We start from the raw sequence: 20,514 nt of genomic DNA, 5'->3' as shown, positions 1-20,514 counted from the left end.
TAGCATAATACTGGGCAGAGACCATAATTTAAAATATGAACAACTTAATCACACAGAATTCTAACTATAGGCATAAAGATAACTAAATGAAAAAGATATGACTCATCAAGAAGAGATAGATAAAAATAAATAATTTGAGAAGAAAACGTTATGAATTCAACAAACATCTGCCATTTTCAGGAAATGATATGTATATAATTGAAGATTAGTATCTTATACACCAAGGTATTTATTACTTTAACAGTTGTAAATATAATTTATATCAATTTTATCAAATGTATTATATTCCAGATCCAATTATCTGCCTTTTCAGAGTATGTTTATTAGGTTAAACTTGTCTGGATTACAAACATCACTATTATCCAATAATATAATTCAAGTTGTAGATTTTTATATGTTGATTACCTCTATAATAAATTACCTTAAACTTTCACGCTCCTTGAGATAGATTCTAAATAGAAGACGAGGGTGTGTTTAATCAGGAACAGACTGCCTGGAAGAGTGTTGTCCATAGGGATTTTTGCAGGACTGTATTACTTGAGTCACCCAAGACTTGAGCCTTATTATTATTATTATTTTGGTCCAGAAGGTTCCTGGGTGACTACTGAATTAGTAGGAGAATAACTGAATAATTTATGTGTGTGTGTATGTATGCATGCATGTATACAGGCAATATGATAATTATGGCTTTTAATTATTAGAATATTAACATTTCTTTCCATATGATTATAATTTATGTGAGCAACCAATTTAAAGTACAAGTTTTTATCAATCAGTTTATTATTTCAGTAGAAATCATGTTTTTGCCATGATGGCATGCTTCACCAAAATCTACATTCAAATTATTACCACAGAAGGAAATCACTGTATCAGTAGTGCTAAACTTTTCTACTGATTTTATGATAGCATTATTACGAATATCTAATGTCTCAACTTCATCCAAATGAACTTCCAAAAACTTCAGAGGGCATGAACTCTAAATGAATTAATTCAAATCATCTTTACAGCAAATGGATTTTTCATTTAAAGCATTCTGATAACTCTGATATAAAAATGGCATTACTTGATCTTTTGGAAAAGTTCTTCTGTTAATGGAGTCAAGATATGAACAGATACAATTTCACTAATAATATGCATGAGGAAACCTGGAATTGAAAATGAACACTGATTTTGAAAAATCATTTGATCTAAATGAAAAGTCATGCTTCAAAGAGTGATATGCAAAGGGACTTTCTGCATATTAAATCATTGCTTTGGGAGAGAGAATCAGCTATTCATTTTAAAGCAGATGCTGATATGTTTTCAGCATAGCTGTGTTTACTTATTTCTGCATAGTCAATGATAGCACTAGAGCACTCATTGCAGATGGTAAGTGTTCATAAATATTTCACACAGATGATGTATTCATCAATTCTTTAAGAAACAAATTCAAAACTATTTTTTGTCTTGAAATTCAGAATTTATTTATAAAGAATTTTATTTTTAAGCTAACTTTTGCTGAAAAGTGTTATTGCAAAATAAAAATCTATTATAAAAGTAAATGTTTATAAACTATATGTTTAATGACAAAACATTGAGGAAGTATATTCAAGCTAATCACTCTACATTCTTGACAAAACTGCTCATGCTCTTTTTCTCACATATATTTTATGAACATCTAACCTATGATTTGTCAACATCTCCACGGGCATTGCTGATTAGTATATTTGTGCCCCTTTGCATCTCACATGGAGCTGTGAAGTCCAGGCCACAGCGTAATGGGCTGGCATGACAGAGATACCAATTCTTCAAAGGTTGTTCCTTGTTTTTATGTTTAAAAACATTGAGAAAGAGTTTCTTTTTGGTCACGTTTTAGGTATACTGCTTACCTATTAAAGTGAGAACTCTGTTCATTGGATGTGTGTCTTACACATGATTAGAGAATAATATATAGCAGAAGGTGAATTTGGAAATTGGAGGGCTTCCAAACACATCATCATCATCATTCTTTATTGCAATGCATTCATTAACAGCAATACTTAAAATACAATAGTCCTGGGAAAATGCTAAATTGGGCCAGATGCTAGGACACCAGAAATAGCTCTGAAGAGTCTTACTTAAACCTAATTATTACGGTAACAGTAATTTAAAACCTTGTGTGAACTGGCCCTTAGTAACTTTCTAACATCTGAATGCCCTTCACTCTGTTCTAGTCTCCCTGGCCTTCTTGCTAACGTTTCCCAAACTTGTACAATATTTTCCAATTATTATGCTTTTATGATTGCTGCTCTCATTGCCTTTAAAGCTCTTATACAAGATGCCCATAAGCTACCTCCCCAACTTGACATCTAACTAGGCCAGTTCTTCTCTGTCCATCTCATTTAGAAGAACCACCACAGAATTCCCTGACCAACAATGCTGACTCCTTGTTCACATTCCCTGCTAATTTGTGTATATTTCACTTGTTTATTACTTTAGTATATATTTCCCATCACCAAAATATAAGGCTGTGAGGGCCAAAGTTATTATCCATTTTGTTCAGAATGGACTGGCAGTGATAAGATTGTTTTTGGCATCTGGTAGCCATTCAATAAATGTTTTGAATATATTTCTCTTTTATGGGTTTTCTTCTTTTTACTTATTACTAAGCTATGATCATTTAACTGCCTGGGGTTGATGGTAAATTTGAGCCAGTAGTTTTACTAAGTACATTTAGATAACTAAATGGTAAGAATATTTAAGTAAAATGTGTTATTTATTAAAAATTTAACTCCTATAGTAAAAAATCAGAAACAGATTATTTTAGTTCATTTGTGCTGCCATAAAAATAATGGAAACTGGGTAATTTATAAACAACAGGAATTTATTTCTCATATTTCTGAAGGCTGAAAGTTCAAGATCAAGGTCTGGTAAGGCTTATTCTCTGCTTCAGAGGTGGCCCCTTCTTGATGCATTCTCTCATGGCAGAGGGATTAATGCTATACCTTCCTTCAAGTGGCAGTAGAGGGGGAAAGGAGAGAGCTAGTTCCTGTGAGCCATTTTATAAGGGCACTGATGGAACTCATGAGGGTGGAGCCCTCATAACCCAATCACTTCCTCATTGCTCCACCTCTTAATATGACTGCATTAGCAATTAAGATTCAATATAAACTTTTGAGAGTCACAAATATTCAAGCCATAGCATTATGCCTCTGTTTTCCCAAAATTTATGTTCTTCTGGTACGTAAAATACATCCATTCTATCCCAGTAGCCCCAAAAGTTTTAACAAGTTCCAGCATCAGCTAAAAAGTCTGAAGTCCAGAGTATCCTCTAACTATCATCTAAATCATATAGACTTAACACTCAAAGTACAATTGATTTTGAGGAAAATTCCCCACCAGCTGTGGGCCTGTGAAAACCAGCAAGTTAGGTTCTTCCAAAATACACTGGTGGACCACAGAATGGACAATATCATTGAAAAGGGATAAATAGGAAAGAAGAAAGGAGTAAGGTGCTGCAAGTCAGTACAACACTCAACAAGGCAAACATTAACTCTCCTTGGCTTTGTGTCATGCTTTCTGGACACACTCTGCAGAGTTTAAGCCCCTAAGACTCCAGAAACCCCTATTCCTTCAATGGCTTTGCTGTATGCAGCCCAGAAGGCATTTCTCGTGTGTTAGAGTTGAATGCCTACAGCTCTCCCAGGCTGGCTCTGCTAGTCTCAGAGGTGGTCCAGCCCTCACAGCTCCACTAGGCATTGCCCTAGTGGGAGCTATCTGCAAGGGCCTGAACCCTGCAGCAGTTCTCTGTCTGGGACCAGAGGGTCTCCAAGACCCCTACATCCTTTGAAATCAAAGCAGAGGTAGACATGTTTCGCAGCTTTTGCACTCTGTGCCTGCAGAGGTAGCACCAGCTGGACGCTGCAAACCTTTACCACCTCGGTCTCCTGGAGAGTGGCCCTGGCTGCACTGAGGCGCACTGGAGTGGCCCAGGAGTGCTGCACCAGAATGCCTGGAGCAGAAACTTGAGGCAGCTCCGGGAAGTGAGCGCTGAGATCCCAGAGGTGCTCTGAATCCCTCCTTCAAAGCCTTTCTGTTCTCAAGGCCCTGCCACTGTGGGCCTGTGATGGGAGTGGCAGCCTTGAAGATCTCTGAAACATTTTCAGAGCCAGTCTTCCATTGTCTTGATGAACAGCATTCTGGATTCCTTCTAGCCATACTAATCTGCTTATCAAACTTTCATTGTTGACCCCCTTGGTGTTTTAGCCTGAACAGGCTTTTCTTTCTTTAAAAACTGGCCAGTCTGAGAATTTGTCAAATCTTTAAATTTTGCCATCACTCTCAAATTCAACTTTCCACAAAACAGCAGTGGACACAAGTCAACTAAGTCAACTAAGTGAACTAAGTCAACTAAGCTCCTGGTCACTTCATAAAAAGGATTGCCTTTCCTCTGATTGCTAATCACTTGTTCCTCATTTTTGTATGAAGCCTCATTGCAATGGCCTTTCTCATCCATATTTCTAGCAACATTTTGTTCACAACCATGTAGATCATCCCTAAGACTGAAGCTCTTTCTGTGGTCTTTCTTTCTTCCTCTTCTGCGCCCCCCCATCCCCCGCCTCCTCCTCCTCCTCTTCCTGCTCCATATTGCAGCCTCTAACAATTCCATAGCTCCTTCTACATTTTTAGGAATTCGTTACATTAGCACCTCACTCCTCAATACCAAATCTGTCTTAGTCTGTTCTGGCAGACATAACAAACTACTTTACACTGGCTAATTTATGAACAACACAAATGGTTTGATTTCACAGGGGTGCAGCTGAAGAGGATTGGAGGTCAGGATGGATCATACCTTGAGTCTCATGCATCTCTGATTTTGAAGATACTTAGATGAGAATCTGGATTTGAGATTTTTGAGTTGGTATTAAAACAAATTAAGACTTTTGGGGCTACTGGTATGGAATGAATGTAAGGTATTGGTATGTAAGTAGAACATGAATTCTGGGGGATCCAGTCCAGAATGCTATGGTTTGAACATTTGTATCTCTCCAAAATTAATGCTTAAACTCGGTGCCCAATGCAATAGTATTAGGAGGCGGGGTACCAAGGATGTGATTAGGTCATGAGGCTTCTTCGCTTATGAATGGGATTGGTGCCTTCATAAAGGGGGTTGAGGAAACTAGCCAGCTGTTTTTCTGCTCTTCTGTCATGTGGGGATTCAGCATTCATTCCCTCCAGAGGATGCAGCAAGAAGACACTACCTTGGAAACAAAAAGTGAGCCATTAGCAGACACCAAATCTCCTAGTCCTTTGAACTTGGACTTCCCAGCTTTCAGAACTGAGAGAAATAAATTTATGTTATTTATAATGAGCCAGTCCAAGGGATTTTGTTATAGCAGCCAGAACAGAATAAAACCCAAGTTAAAGCACATATGCAAATATGAACTGGTCATTTCAAATGGCCAATTCAAAACATGTTTTTTTCTTTAGAAGATTTCAACAATTTTGACAGGTGATAATCTTTAAATAGTGACATGCAGATCTCTAGTCTAAGTGCCATTTAGCCTTTATTGGTGAGATAAGTAATAAAAGTTCAGACTTTTCAACATCTTTAAAATCATAGAACATTTGTGGATGTGTGACTACAGACCTATAATGACCCAAATAGGGGAATTTTTGTGAGAGGCAAGCAATTATATGACTTTATTAATTATGGTAATGAATTTTTGTTACTTTTATTAATCTGTAGGTCTTTAATTTAGAAACATAAATCAGTTTTCAAACTCCATCACTCCAGTGGCCAAGCCAGAGTCAGAATTATGCTTACACATTTAACTGGGGGAGAGCTTGCAGAATCACCTGCATTTTATTTTATGAATAATCATAAGAAGAAGAGAGTTAAATGCTACACTTTTACATTAGTAAGAAAATTTTTTTATTTTTGAAACTTGCAACAGAGCTCAACTAAATTTAGATGAACATTTCCTTAGCCTTTTGAGGATTCTGTTCATTTCTGTGTCATAATTATATAACAAGAGGCATACGTAAAAGGTCATAAGCTCAGATTAATGAGAGATTTTACTTAAATAAAATATGGTAGAAAATTGGTTATATAAAATTAAATTTTAAATTAAGAAGTTAATGAAATCTGTGGAATCTGTTACACATTTTCTAAATTACACATTTATTTTAATAGGAGAATATAGTCTCCAAAGTTTTGCTATAGAAATATGCATGATATTTGAATATGTGAATCTGCAGGTTGACTATTGCATTATATTTTTTAAATTATGTGTGATTTGCATTTAGTTCAGGTAGATGAAAGCAAAGATTTCTAACAGCAGCTTTCTCACAAACAATTCATTATTCTTAATTATGCTGATCAATCTGAAAATAATTTGCATATTTTAAAGTTTTCTTGTATTTTATTTAAGTTCAATAAATACTTTCTACTTCTGAATTAAAATTTTAGAAATAATGTGAAAATAAACCATCTGTATTTTCATGAATATTAGAGTCAGAAGGGGAAAAGTAATGTCACAAGTATATAAAAAACTTGATGTGAAATTTTTATAAGTCACATTAACATGTGAAGATGGTGTACAGCTAGAGATATACATACTTATTTTAATGTAGTGAAGGAAAACATATCATTAGGTAAAACCCAAGAGTAATTTATATTTTGTATTTCATCTTTTCTAACTAAGCTATACCTCCAAATAATTTATTCAGTTATATCACAATATGTTCCATCAGGAAGAAAGCAACTTATTTGAAACAGACTATTGTTTCCGACATCTTGAAACAGAATAGTCAGAATCAGGGAGGGATAATTTATATAAGAAGATAGAATGGAGACATATACATACCCATCGTGTTTTAAAAATAATTAAAGAAAAAAAATGAAATGCCCAGTGAGTTTTAGTATTTGCCAGTTAATTTACATTATAAATAGTTTTAGTGCATCAAGAAAGTTATTTCCTCTTATAAACAAAGTTTTTGAAAAAAATAGAGTTGGGATAAAAGAAGAGTTGTATACCAAAAGAATACATCAATCTGATGTGGTAAAGAGGAAAAATTTTTTAAGAAGAATTTGGAACATAGAATAACTACAGGTTCAAAGTTGCAGATAAAATGCATACTACACTTTCAAAAGTATACATTCAAAAATCTATTGTTAGAATTGTTAAAGCAATAAACCAGAAATGGTGATAGAACTAAAATGTATAAATCACCAAGGGTATCAGAGTCATAGGGAGACCTTATGAAATAGAGCAACTTTTAACGCAATACATTAAAAGGGAATTACTGCAATAGGACAATCTTGGCATGATCAGGGGCAGTACAGCTAGAAGCAGGGCAGGGAGGGTTTACAAATGAGCAGATCATTCACTGGGTTCAGAGAAAGGGCAACATCATAGCCGGGCCAGAGTCCCCATTCTGAGCAACTACCTGTGGCATTTGCCTTGAGGATAAACAAAGACTAGCTCTCTAACAGAAGTGTGAGTCTGACACTAGGGATGCAGTGTGGGTATTGATATCAGAGGCAAACAGGTATTCTCATGGTGGTCTAGATGAAACAAAAAGTTCAACACAATTCTATTTAAATTCATTTTTTAAAACCAACTTTGACATTAAATATTTTCAGCTAGACAATCCTACCCATAGCCAGTGATTCCATGAAAATAATTGAACATGCTTTCAAGAATATGCAGACAAAATGATAGATATTCATGTGGCATATTTGATAATAACTGTAAAACACAGGCAATCTAAATATTCAGCAGTAATGAGATGACTGATATAATTATGGAATTATCATGCAGCAGTTAGAAAAATGAAACTGATCAATATCTACTGAAATGGAACAATGTGTAACACCTGCTTTAGAGCATAGAAAGCAAGTTGCAAGGCAATATAAAATCTATACTGTTACATAAAAAACTATCTAACTATATATCTAACATATATATCTGTGTGTGTACAAATGTTATAGAGACACAGAGAGGGATATGCTCATTTATATGTGTTTATTAGATTGTTTGGGACAATATACCCAAACAATCACAATAATGATTTCTGAGGAGTAGTAGTGCTTAAAGTGGGACTCTTAAAATTTTCTAAATAATATTAATTGTAGTGTAGACTTTTGACAGTTACTTATATTACTTTCATTTTTTAAATATGTTAAGATAGAGCAGAGGATAATAGGATGCCTAGAACTGAAAGAGTAGAAGGAAACATGTAGTACATATTTAAACTGTGGTAGGAAGAAAGTGAATGAGAGAACAGGGCTAAAATTAAGTTGATTCCAATATATTGACACAGAGCTGCGAAATAGTCATGTTTAATTAATTATTAATTCATTTTCCTGCAAATAATATAGATAAAAGCTACATTCATTGAGGACATGCTATGCAGTAAGCACATTGTTATTTGCTTTATAGGCATTATCCCATTTAACCTCACAACTCTCCTCTAAGGCAGGCACAAATCCTTATTTTACAGGTAACATAATGAAACCACACAGAGGTTAAACTATAAGGCTTATAATTAGGAGAGCCAAATGACCTCTTGTTTAACTATGAAATACAGGAAAATCCTGGATTTCCTTGGTTTTCCAGGAAGGAAGAAAAATCTGCTAAAAATGGGCTATTTGGAAGTTGGAGTCAACTTACAGGGGTCTTGGAATGACAACGGTTTTGAATGCAAAATATCCTAATTCTACAGAAGATCTACTTCTTTGATGTCCAGAGAATATTAAAGGACAGGAAAAAGAGCCATACTGACTGAGCTTCTGAGTTTACAATACTTTACTTTTGCTTGGCTTTATCTACATGGGGACTTCCAGCATATAGCTGGTTCACTTAGCCAGCAGTCTGATCATGATCCTCTAGATTCTGGAGAGTGGAGCTTTACAAAGACATTGTTCTGAACCAAATTCCTGTGATGAGCCCAACATCTTTAAGAAGGAGGTTCTGCAGATTACTGCTCAGCATTGGGAAACTGATCCCAGATAGCAGGCAGCAAGGCAGTAGAAGAAAGAGCTGAATATAATGTAGGGAGACTATGCTAATTAATTATACTTAATGAACCTATTTTTGTATAAGATGCTATGGTACAAATTTTATTCTGAGTTTTTAAAAGAGTGTCATTTAAATATTTGGTTTCTTATGCCTGAGAATGAGCTATAAGACTTATTTTAAATTAACTGCTTTAAAAAAATGAAGCATGTATAAAGCTTATAGACCTTTTGCTCACTTCATGTGGTCTAATGTTTACTCTCATGTTGATAGAAAAGAGGTCAATGAAAGAAAATGACATTAATTATTTAACTAGTCTAAGTTGATGATTTGTTTAAGTGCATATTGGTGACATCAAAAGTATAAAGTTTGTGTTAAAAATATGTGTCTTATTTTACTACATTTTACCTGTTAACAATGAAGTATATTATAAGAGAGTGATATTGGCTAGATTTTGTAAGTAGTAAATGAAATCATATGCTTTTTTTTTTCTTTAACCCATTTATGCTGGAGGTTACAATTTTTTGAATTTCATTTGAATTTAAAAATCAGATGTTGGCGACGACCTTGAGCAGTAGAATATAAATAACACTCAGATGCTCAGTGTTCCAATAATGGAACACTAGGCATAAATGTGCTAACTAGCTTTCTCTTTACTTTTTAGCAGATATTTTAAATATAAGAAGTACAATAAAAAAGAGCGGTTCTTCAAGTACATGGTTTGGCAGTGTTCAAACTGGCATTCAGCTATTTTGTCTGTGTATATGTATGTGTGTGATTATTAATATTATTAGTACAATAAGGAGCATTACTTCACAATCTTTAGAAGGAAGAAAAATCTGCTAGAAATGGGCTATTTGGAAAACCACTATTTGCACTGGTTTCTCTTATGCAGTTGATATTACATTTCTATGTACTAATATCCTGCTGTATTCAAATAACATTTCTAGATATGTTAGGCAGCTTATTTAATTAATTAACATGAATTGAGTTGATGGTAATAATATAATCCCTGGGCTTACCCTGGCATTGGTCCATTTCCAGCAAGACTGTAAACTTGACGAGGATTTAGTAGATACTGGAATTTTCTGTAAATTCTGTAAAGGTGAAAATGTGGGAAAAAAAGAAAATTTAATACTACTCAATACTTTTAAAAAAAGTAATGTGTCTCAGTGTTATAAAATATATATAGTTAAAATTAATGATATAAATTAACACATAATTTCTATCAATTTAATAAAATTTGAATCTAAATATCAGAAGTCTAAGAGCTCCATAGGAATGATTGGTTTCTTTAAAGGTTTGGTAGCTACTGTAAAGGTAATATAGTTCATAAGTTAGCAATATTGCTTGCATCCTTAATATGCATATATGTTTAGAATATTCTCTAAACCTCTTTTGAACATTATTTAGCTAACTAGATTTCAAATAAATTATGCATTTTAAATATTTCAGCATAAAATTGCTTAAATATCTTCTCTCAATAAATTTTTGTGGATAATTCATCTCTCCATAGATCTCTAATAGATCTGAAAATTATCTATCCCCTACATAAAATGGGACTGTACATTGTACATATGTTCATGTAAGCAAAGAATGTAGCCTCATCTGGCCTAATCATTTCATATAAGCAAATCTTAGTCATCTCACAAAATTGCTAAACCGTCTTAGCAGCACATATTAAATAATTATTTTTTTCTGAAAGAAAACAATTTCTGTAAGTAAATGCAATAGAAATGTTTCTATGCATGCACCTATCTCACATGGTTTGAATTATTAGACAAACAGTAAAAGTGAAGAGATAACAGTACATCAAAAAGTTAATTTAACACAGGCATGATTCCTAGGATAAAAGGTTGGTTCAACCTACACAAATCAATAAATATGATTCACCACATAAACAGAATTAAAACCAAAATCCATATAATTATCTCAATAGATGCAGAAAAAGCATTTAACAAAACACAAAATCCTTTCATAAAAAGGAAATCCTCAACAGACTAGGCATAAAAGGAACATACCTCAGAATAATAAAAGCCATCTCTGACAAACCCACAGTCAACAGCATACCAAACAGGCAAAAGCTGGAAGCATTCCCATTGAGAACTGGAACAACACATGCCCACTCTCACCACTCCTGTTCAACATATTTCTGGAAGTGCTAGCCAGAGCAATTAGACAAGAGAAAGAAATAAAAGGCATCCAAATAAGAAAATAAGTCAAACTCTCTCTTTTCACTGACAGTGAATCTATACTCAGAAAACTCTCAAGATTCCACCAAAAGCCTGCTAGAACTGATAATTTAGCAAGGTTTCAAGAAACAATACAAATGTATAACAATTCATAGCATTTCAATAACATCCAGGCAGAGTCAAGTCAATTATACAGTATCATTTATAATAGCAACACAAACAAAAAATGAAATACCTAGGAATACAACTAAACAAGCAGGTGAAACAGCTCTATAAGGAGAACTATAAAGCACTGCTGAAAGAAATCAGAGATGATACAAATAAATGAAAAAAACATTCCAAGCTCATGGAAGAATCACTATTGCTAAAACATCTATTCTGCCCAAAGTAATTTACAGAGTTAACACTATTTTTATGAAACTACCAATGTCATTTTTCAAAGACTTGGAAAAAATTCTTCTAAAATTAATGTGTAACTAAAAAATAGCCTGAATAGCCAAAGCAAGGCTATGTGAGATCCCAAACAACATTTCTAAAAGAAAACATAGGAAATACCCCACTTGAAATTGGCCTTCGCAACACATATTTTATTAAGTCCTCAAGTTGCAACAAAAATAGAAATTGACAGTTAAGCTACAGAGCTTCTGCATAGCAAAAGAAACCATCAACAGAGTAAAGAGACAACCTGTAGAATGGGAGAAAATGTTTGAAAACTAAGCATCTAACAAAGATGTAATACCCAGAATCTATAAGGAACTTAATGAGAGAAAAATATCAACAGATAATGCCATTCAAAATGGGCAAAATACATGAAAAGACAACTCTTAAAAGAGATACAAGCATCAAACTAACAAACATGAAAACCTGCTCATCATTACTAATCATCATAGAAATACAAATTAAAACCACAAGAAAACACTGTCTCACATCAATTAAAATAGCTATTATTAAAAGTCAAAAACCAGTGGATGCTGACAAGGCTACAAAGAAAAGGAAATCCCTATACACTGTTGTGAATGTAAATTAGTTAAGCCATTGTAGAAAATAGTTTGAATGTTTCTTAAAGAACTTCAAACAGATCTTCCATTCAACCCAGCAATCCCATTACTGGGTGTAAATCTGAAAGGAAAATATACTATATATCAAAAAGATACATGCTCTTTTATTTTCATGCCTGCTCTATTCACAAAAGCAAAGACATGGCATCAACCTAGGTATCCATCAATAGTGGACTGGATAAAGGAAATGCAGTACATATATAGCATGGAATACTACAGAGCCATTACAAAAGAATGAAATCATGCCCTTTGCAGCAATACGGATGGAGATGGAGGCCATCTTCCGAAGTGAATTAACACAGGAACAGAAAACCAAATAGTGCATATACTGCATGCAATGTTAGCATGAACAGACATAAACATGAGAACACTAGACATGGGGACTACCGGAGTGGGGAAGGAAGGAGTGGAGAAAGATGTGAAAAAACTCTATTGGGTACTACGCTTACTACCTGAGCACAATATACCCATGTAACAAACCTGCACATGTACCTACTGTATCTAAAATAAAAGTTGAAATTAAAAATATTTTTAAAAGTTAAGGGATATGTTTAGGTTGCTAAATTGGTGTGAAAATATGATTATATATTTTACAAACACATTCTTATGATATGTACTGATAGAACTCTCCAAATTCACTATGTAATACCTGCTTATATCACCTAGAGTTGTTCTCAATACCCTTTTTTCCTTAGCACCTGAACATACTAGTGGAGAATTCTGTGCCTTCCTAAAAGAAAACTTAGGAAACATCCTTCTTGCCATTGGCCTTAGCAACAAAATTTTTAAAAATGCTTATCAAATCTGGCTATTCCATCCTACTGCCTTAGTCAAGGTCTTCAAGTTCTCTCACCAGTTTTATAAAATTCTTGGCAACCCAGCCCTCCTCTATACTCTTGTCAAAGTACAGTCATGACTTATCCATGATGCAAAGTTTCTGTTCAGGTCAAGTTATTGAGACTTATATAAAAAATAAAATTCAGACATCTTCACAATTCAGCTGCAGGTTCTCTCTTATCTCTCCCCCTCTTTCTCCCTACATTGTTACCTTGGTAAATTCCTCTTGGTTGACACCTTGCCATTTCACAAATCCGTCTTTCTCCTTCTTTCATCTGACAAACATCTATTATATAAGAACCAATACAAAACTACTTCTTCTGTAAAGACTTCTTAGTTTTCAGAGATGGTTATCTCCTTCTGTGAACTTCAACAGCACTTTTATTTTAAACCTTTCTAGTTTAACCTGTAGTATGTGGCATTGCAATAGATCTATTTACGTGCCTGCCTGCATGACTGTGTCTTATGCCTCTTATTCCCAGTCACTAGTAGAGTTTGGATTCAATTTGGTGTTGCTGCCTGAATACATATGTGAATATTTTCAGACTTATTGACTGATATGGAAAACTTTATGCAGAGGTATGATTCTGTAACCTTTTGCAACTTATCTAACATATCAAAGTAAAAAGCCAAAAAAAAAAAAAAAAGAATAGAAAGAAAAACACTGAATGGAATCATCTTGTGAAAGATGTCTTATGCAGACAGAAAAATGTATGTTTACAATTCATAATAGATCATGTTGCAAACATTTTTACATTTCATTTGACTTTGCATGGCCCCAGTCAATGTACAAAGAATAAAACACAAGTGGTTGTGTATCTAGAAGAGCTCAAAATTGAAGCCCCTGGTAAGTTTAATTTCTTTAAGACTTTAGTGTATCTATCTATCTATCTATCTATAGATATCTATTTTAATTTAGGGAAAATTAATTATATGCACTGGCAAAAAGGGAAAGCAAATATTCAATTAAGGGTCATTCTACATGATTCATATTACCTTAATTTGAGAAAAAAGTATTTTTCTTTGAAAATATTAATTTTTTTCTTTAGGCTTCAATTTTCTGTAATTTCCAATGTGGATTTAAGTCTCATCTAATTATTTGTGAAAAGTTTCCTTTTTTTTTTTTTTGCTCAAGCTATCAATAGATGATGAACTGTAAGTAGTAAAGAAGTAATTTCAGCATTATTATTTATTTTATGAGTAAAACTAATTTATTAAAGCATTGTGAATATTTTTAATTATTAACCAATATTAATTTGAAATAATTTCTATCTTGTTTACAGGAGTAAAACATAATTAGATGTTGATGAAAAGAAAAAAAATCTTATACTCTTTTTTTTTTGTCTTTTTTTTCCACCCAAATTTCATCTTAAAAATCTTGTACTCTTTAAAGCAAAAATGTTTTGTTGATGATTCAATAAGGAAAAACATTCTTCATTTCATGGAAAGAAACCTGAAAAGTTAAAGGGTAGAAAAAAATTACTACATTTATGGGAAAATGTCGACTTTGCTATTTGGTGAACCACAAAGGAAATTTGTTGTACTCTTGTCATGTTTGTTATGAGTGCTTTCATCTGCTTGCTTACTTTTGGTTGAGATTAGAAAAGCCATCTAAAACGCATTAAGGCAGGGATGACTGCATTTTTATTTATGACCGTCCTCTTTAGTAAGACATAAGATTAACACTTCAACGTAGTAGTTTACATATTTGTATTAAATAATATAATTTAATCATTGATTTGTTATAAAATTAAAATATTATAAGCCAGAATGCTGAAATACCTAATAATACAGCTCATTATTATTCAGATTAAATATATTGTACTTCTTCAGGAAATATGGCATCATGTTGTCCAAAATGCACAAGCAGAAAAATCATTATAATATATTTTGCCTAGAAGTTGGATATAAATTCTGTTTCTTAGAACTGGGTTATGACTTACCTGAATTTATCTTGTTTACCGTTTAGAAAACCAATTTGCATTCAACAGTATTTATGAAGGCATGCTCTTTGCTAGGGGAATGGGATGATAGGTGGGGTAGAGAGAATTCAAACACCTGAGCTATGATAAATAAAAATATTTACAAAAGGCCATTGTGTTAAAATTTTTGTCCTAAAATTAAGATCATATGAACGTCTTGCGTGCTGGCACCATTTATTTTGCATTAAAATTAGTAAACGGTGAGGAATAATTGTTTTTAAGTATTTTTACATCATAGCTTTGTCTATTTTTTTACACATATATGATATAGACATTTAAATTAATTAAAAAACATACCGTTCTCCTTGTTTTCCACCACTTTTGGGGTTCACAAAAACTAAAAGTGGGTGAGTACCAGGCACAGGAGTGATCTATAAGAAAAGTTATATATATGGAATAAATATTAGGCACATTATATATGAAGAAGACTCACTGTGATTTCTAAATCATGAAATACCAATATACAATTTCAATAATATGACTGTTTTTGTAACGTGTGCGTGTCCGTATGTGTGTATGTGTGCTGTGTTCAACAGGAATACCTCCTCCACGAAGAAAGGCATGCCTATCTAAGTACTGGGCAGAGGGGAAGGCAGTCAGGAAGAGGGAATAACATTTGAAATTCCTGTGAGATGAAAACCAAGTTACAGTTTTCAGACAGTAAGTGTAAGAGACAGAATAAAGCAGAATTTGAGGAAAACACCATAAGAAGCAAAGAAAAAGATCAACTTATAGAGAGACCTCCTTTTATGCAGGAGTCCTAATTGAGAGTTTTGAGGCATGTGCGGGCTTCATCTTCCCAACCACCTGTGAACTAGAAAGGAAATTAAGATCTTTTGAGGTCCTTTTTGGTCTAAAAATCCCTATTTATACAATTTGTTCAGTGCTTTCTTTTCCTGCTTGCTGAATACACTGCTAGTTAATCAAGTCTATTTGCTAAATAGAGTCCGTTAAATACTGATCTCTCTTTCAGGGAACAGGAATTGACTTGTCTGTACTATACGTCATGTGCTGCTGCTTTCATCACAACTCAGCTCTCGGTTAAACAAGAAAGACAAAGTTTCTGTCCTAAGGGAGCTTATATTATAGTGGAGAAATATACAATAAACAAGTATATATTTAGTAATGAAACATGCCATAATGGGAAATAAAGCAGGTAAGGTGACAGCACTTTACTGGTGCCAGCAGAGTTATTTTAGATAGCGTGGGAAAGGACAACTGTTGTCTATTACCTGATTCCAATGTTAACATAATAGACTTTTAAAAATAAAAGTATTCCTATTCAATATAACCCTATATAACTCCCATCTAAATACAGCGGGATGAAAAAAAAATTTAATAACAAAAGTATTCAGCTAATTGTGTCCTCTAAATTATAAGTTGAACTATTTTAGATCAATCTGCATTTTTGAAAGTAGATTCAAATTATCTTTACTGCAGTGTTATTTCTCCCCTAGAAAGTATTATTAAATATTTAATGAGACAATTAAAAACACTCATTTTATCATATCATACCCTTCCTTCCTGTCTATTTAGCAATATAAGTTAAAATATTCTAACATATTTTCCTCCCCTTCTTTAGTAAAATGGCATTTTTCTAATGAGAATAGTCAACAGGGAAATGTTAAAATCTTCACATTACCTAAATGAGAAGACTGAATAAAATATTCTTAATTTTGCTACACATCTTCAACTAGCTCTCATTATAATTTACCATGTCTGTTTCTGTTTTACTTTCCATTGTAAAGACGACAAAGTTTCTTTCTTCCTAATTTGTCTTCAATTCAGCTGGGAGAAGGATGAGCATGAGGAACTTCTGCAGTAACTTCCCAGGTCTTCCCTGAACCAAATGCGTGCAATTAATTAATGTATATAAAGTGTTGATTATCTTTAAGCCTTGGTGGCTACCGACTGCAATGGGTACCCCTTCCTCCCATTAAAAACTAAAATGAAGAAACACCAAAAAACAACTATATCTAAAAACCTATGGTTGATTTTTAAAAATTTCTCATCCTATTACAAAATTGAAACTCCTAATGTTTTCACAAGCAAATAAGCAATGATAAATAGATGTAGATTTTAGTTGACTTTTTAGTCAACTTGAATTGTTTCTCCTTGTTTTTAAATAGAAATGGTAATCTCAGTGTAAATAAGGATTTTTAAGCATGAACAAAGTATTAAATCTGAACCCAAATACTCATTAGAATGAATTTTTCTTTACTCCCTATAAAAGTCAACATTTATTTTATTATTATATGAGATTATACAAAAATTCATACTGAGTCCAATATATAGAATTATTTTCAAACTATGTTTTGAAATGTGTTTCTTCAGAGATATTTGTTAGAATATTTACAGGCATGACTATAAATTATCAAATAAAGCAATTAAAATTGTGTTATAAGTTGCATACCGGTACAAACAAATAAATATCCCACTGGAATAGACTGTAGTCTCTAAGGTATCTCAAAATAAAATACAAACTCTCGATGTAATTTTTAGGGGTAGTGAAATGGAGAAACAAGTTAAATGCATTAGAAAAATCAAAGAGAATTTAAATAATTTAGAACAATGATGATATTCCACAAGTGGCAAAAGTTGAATATCTAATATGGAAAAACAGATATAATACCAATTAGCAACCACTATTTTACATAATGTTATTCTCATTATTGAGTATGAGTTCTTTTTTAGACAATCCTAACATATAAAGTATGAGATAAATTAAAAATGTCAATATTATTACATGTAGTCTTTCAATTAGTTAATTTGATCTGACTGATTCCAGATTCTGGTTTTCAAACAGATCAATCAGGCAAAAACTGCCTTTGCATTGTATTGCAATCATAAAATGTATCTACTGACAAAATGAATATAAACAGTTTTATTAGTTTCTGAAACTCAGTATGTCTGATTTTGGTGAATAGCTTTATGAAAATATCTTACAGTAATATTTTAAAATTTTTACAGTAATATTTTTATTTTTGAAAAAACCTCCAATTAACAGAAAAGTTGCAATGACTCTATAATTAACTGTTTCCCCCTCAACCATTTGAGAGTAAGTTGCCAAAATTATGCTCCATCACTACCACTCTCATTTACATTAGTATTTCCTACATATGAAAACATTATCATATATATATATATGTGTGTGTGTGTGTGTGTGTGTGTGTGTGTGATATATACACACACACAAAATACAACAATCAATAACGGAAAACTAATATGATTCTGGACTAGTTTTGTGGAGAAAAGTATTATTGGGACAACTGATGAGACCTAAATGGGAACTGAGGTAGCAATGTAGTGAGGTACCTATGTTACATTCAAGCTTACTAATTCTCTCTTAGACTGTATCTAATTTATCTATGAATTTAGAATTTTTACTTTCACAAAAAATTGTGATAAAATATGTAAAACTTAGTTATTCTGAAAACAGATTTATTGCCATCCTAAAATATTGTGTCATTTTTGTCATAGATTTTGGTGGAGTATGAGGTGAAAGGCAAAAACACAACAATATCAAAAATTATGTCAGCTTAAAGCTATTCATTCTTGAAAGTACATATTTATACAGCATTTGAGACCATCTAAAATAGAACAGCACATAGAACAGATGACATCCTAGTTGCTTTGCTTAAAGCATGAAAGAACCCTGAACCTGTTCTCAATCTCCCATGACCCTACCATTGTACTTGAGGCTCTCTACAGAACCCTATGTCTTTTCAAAACAGTTAAATAATAATTGAGATACAGTAATAAGGTATAACAAAAATACTGATGAAAAGAACAAGCTTTTAAGAAAGGTTTCTATAGCATCTATTGTAGTTGAAATTTTGAAGAATGGTTATAAATTTGGTGTGCAGGGTATTCCAGGAGACTGTTCACACTGGATTCTCTACAAAACTGATTAGAGTTCATCATGTAAAATCTTATTTATTCACATAAAGGGGCAGTTAAAAATAGTGCATTTAAAGAGTATGTTTTTGGAATTAGACTGGCTTCGGAACCCAGTTCAATTACTTCTCTCTAAATACACACTCTGTCCTTTAATAATTTCATCTCATCTGATGGCTTCCATCAGTGCCTTTCACTCCCAAATTCATGTCTGTCCTTTCTCCTAAATTCTAGGTTCATATATTGGTCTGCCTACTTGATATCCTTATTTGGATATCTAACAGCAATACAAGTTTCCCTCCAACACTCATACAGACGCTTTCCTATCTCAGTCAATGGCAACTGCATCATTTGAGTTGCATGGACTAAACTATTAATATCTTGGAGAAGTTCCTGGCTCCTCACTTTTCTCCTAAATCCTGTAGTCAACTCATCAGCATATCCCTTTGACCCTTTTCTCAAAATATATGTAGAATTCCATCACATCTTTCTATCTCCACTTCTCCATCCTAATAATCCTACATCCTATAACCACTGAATAACTTCAGTACTAATCTACTGGACTCTTGGCTCCCAAACAATCTAATCTTTTATAAGAGTAAGCCTTTTAAAATATAATTCAAGTCATCTCACTCCTCTGCTTATCCCTCCCTCCAATATCTTCTCATCGCACTCAGATCAAAAGTCAATCTTTATTGAAGCCTTCAAGGCTTTATAAAATCTAGCCCCTGTTACTTCTATGAACTACTTGCTACCACTTTCCCTCTTGCCCACCCTACTCCAACTACAGTTCTTCTTGACCATAGAACTTTCCAGGCATATACTTATCTTAGGGCTGTCCATTCCCCATATATCTACATGACCAACTGCTTCATCTCTTTTAAGTCTTTACAAAAATATCAGTTTATTAATGAGGCCTAATCTCACCACTGTACTTAAAATTATAGACAATTCCAACTCTCAGCCCTGATACTTCTTATCTTACTCAGCTCTATTTTTTTACATCATTTATTATCTACCATTTTATGTATATGGAGAAACTCAGTTTAAAAATTGCTGTAATGCTCAAAACTAGAGTAATAATTCTGGATTTAGACAGAGGGTTAGAATGTCAATGAAGGGCTAATGATGAATGAGTCAACAGGGTTGAGAATTCTAAAGTGAACAAAGGACACACACACACATACATCAAAGAAAGTGAATTAATCATATTGAGATAATGTAATACATATACAGGCTATACAGTTACATTTAGTATGTGCATGTATGGTTCATAGTCTTGGTGATTCAAGAATAAGATATTACAAATAAGGAAGATGACAGAAAGAGGCAGTTTTGTGAGAAAAGACACTGGTTTGGTTTTAGATATTTAACCATAGGGTCCTCCTTTTTTTCTTGTGCTAAAAGTATCAGAAACTAGATTTGTTAGTTCTTAAAGGAACTGTTTCTCAAAGAATATTTAGGAACAAGGTAACTTCAACATAATAGAGCTTAAACAATTGTTCTGTTTTTCTCCTTATTTGTTCACATGTGAGAGAGCCATCTGAATTTCCTATCTCTTGCATGT

The 20,514-nt window shown here is 33.2% G+C and overlaps 1 protein-coding gene across 24 annotated transcripts in view; it reads right to left on the bottom strand.

Annotated features, from left to right (window-relative positions):
- The window catches only part of DGKB (diacylglycerol kinase beta), a 747,505-nt gene that overhangs the window by 446,545 nt on the left and 280,446 nt on the right, over nt 1-20,514 (bottom strand). For all 24 annotated transcript variants that reach the window (XM_078342642.1, XM_078342645.1, XM_078342654.1 and 21 more), the window contains 2 exons: nt 15,348-15,421; nt 10,004-10,078 (listed from right to left, as the gene is read on the bottom strand). In XM_078342642.1, coding sequence (XP_078198768.1) covers nt 10,004-10,078; nt 15,348-15,421 — 149 coding nt within the window. The remainder of the gene's footprint in view (nt 1-10,003; nt 10,079-15,347; nt 15,422-20,514) is intronic.

Source organism: Callithrix jacchus, chromosome 11, assembly GCF_049354715.1.
Source record: "Callithrix jacchus isolate 240 chromosome 11, calJac240_pri, whole genome shotgun sequence".
Classification (NCBI taxonomy): Eukaryota; Metazoa; Chordata; class Mammalia; order Primates; family Cebidae; genus Callithrix; species Callithrix jacchus.
The sequence above is the reverse complement of the archived record's forward strand: the minus strand, read 5'-3'. Positions and strand labels throughout refer to the sequence as shown.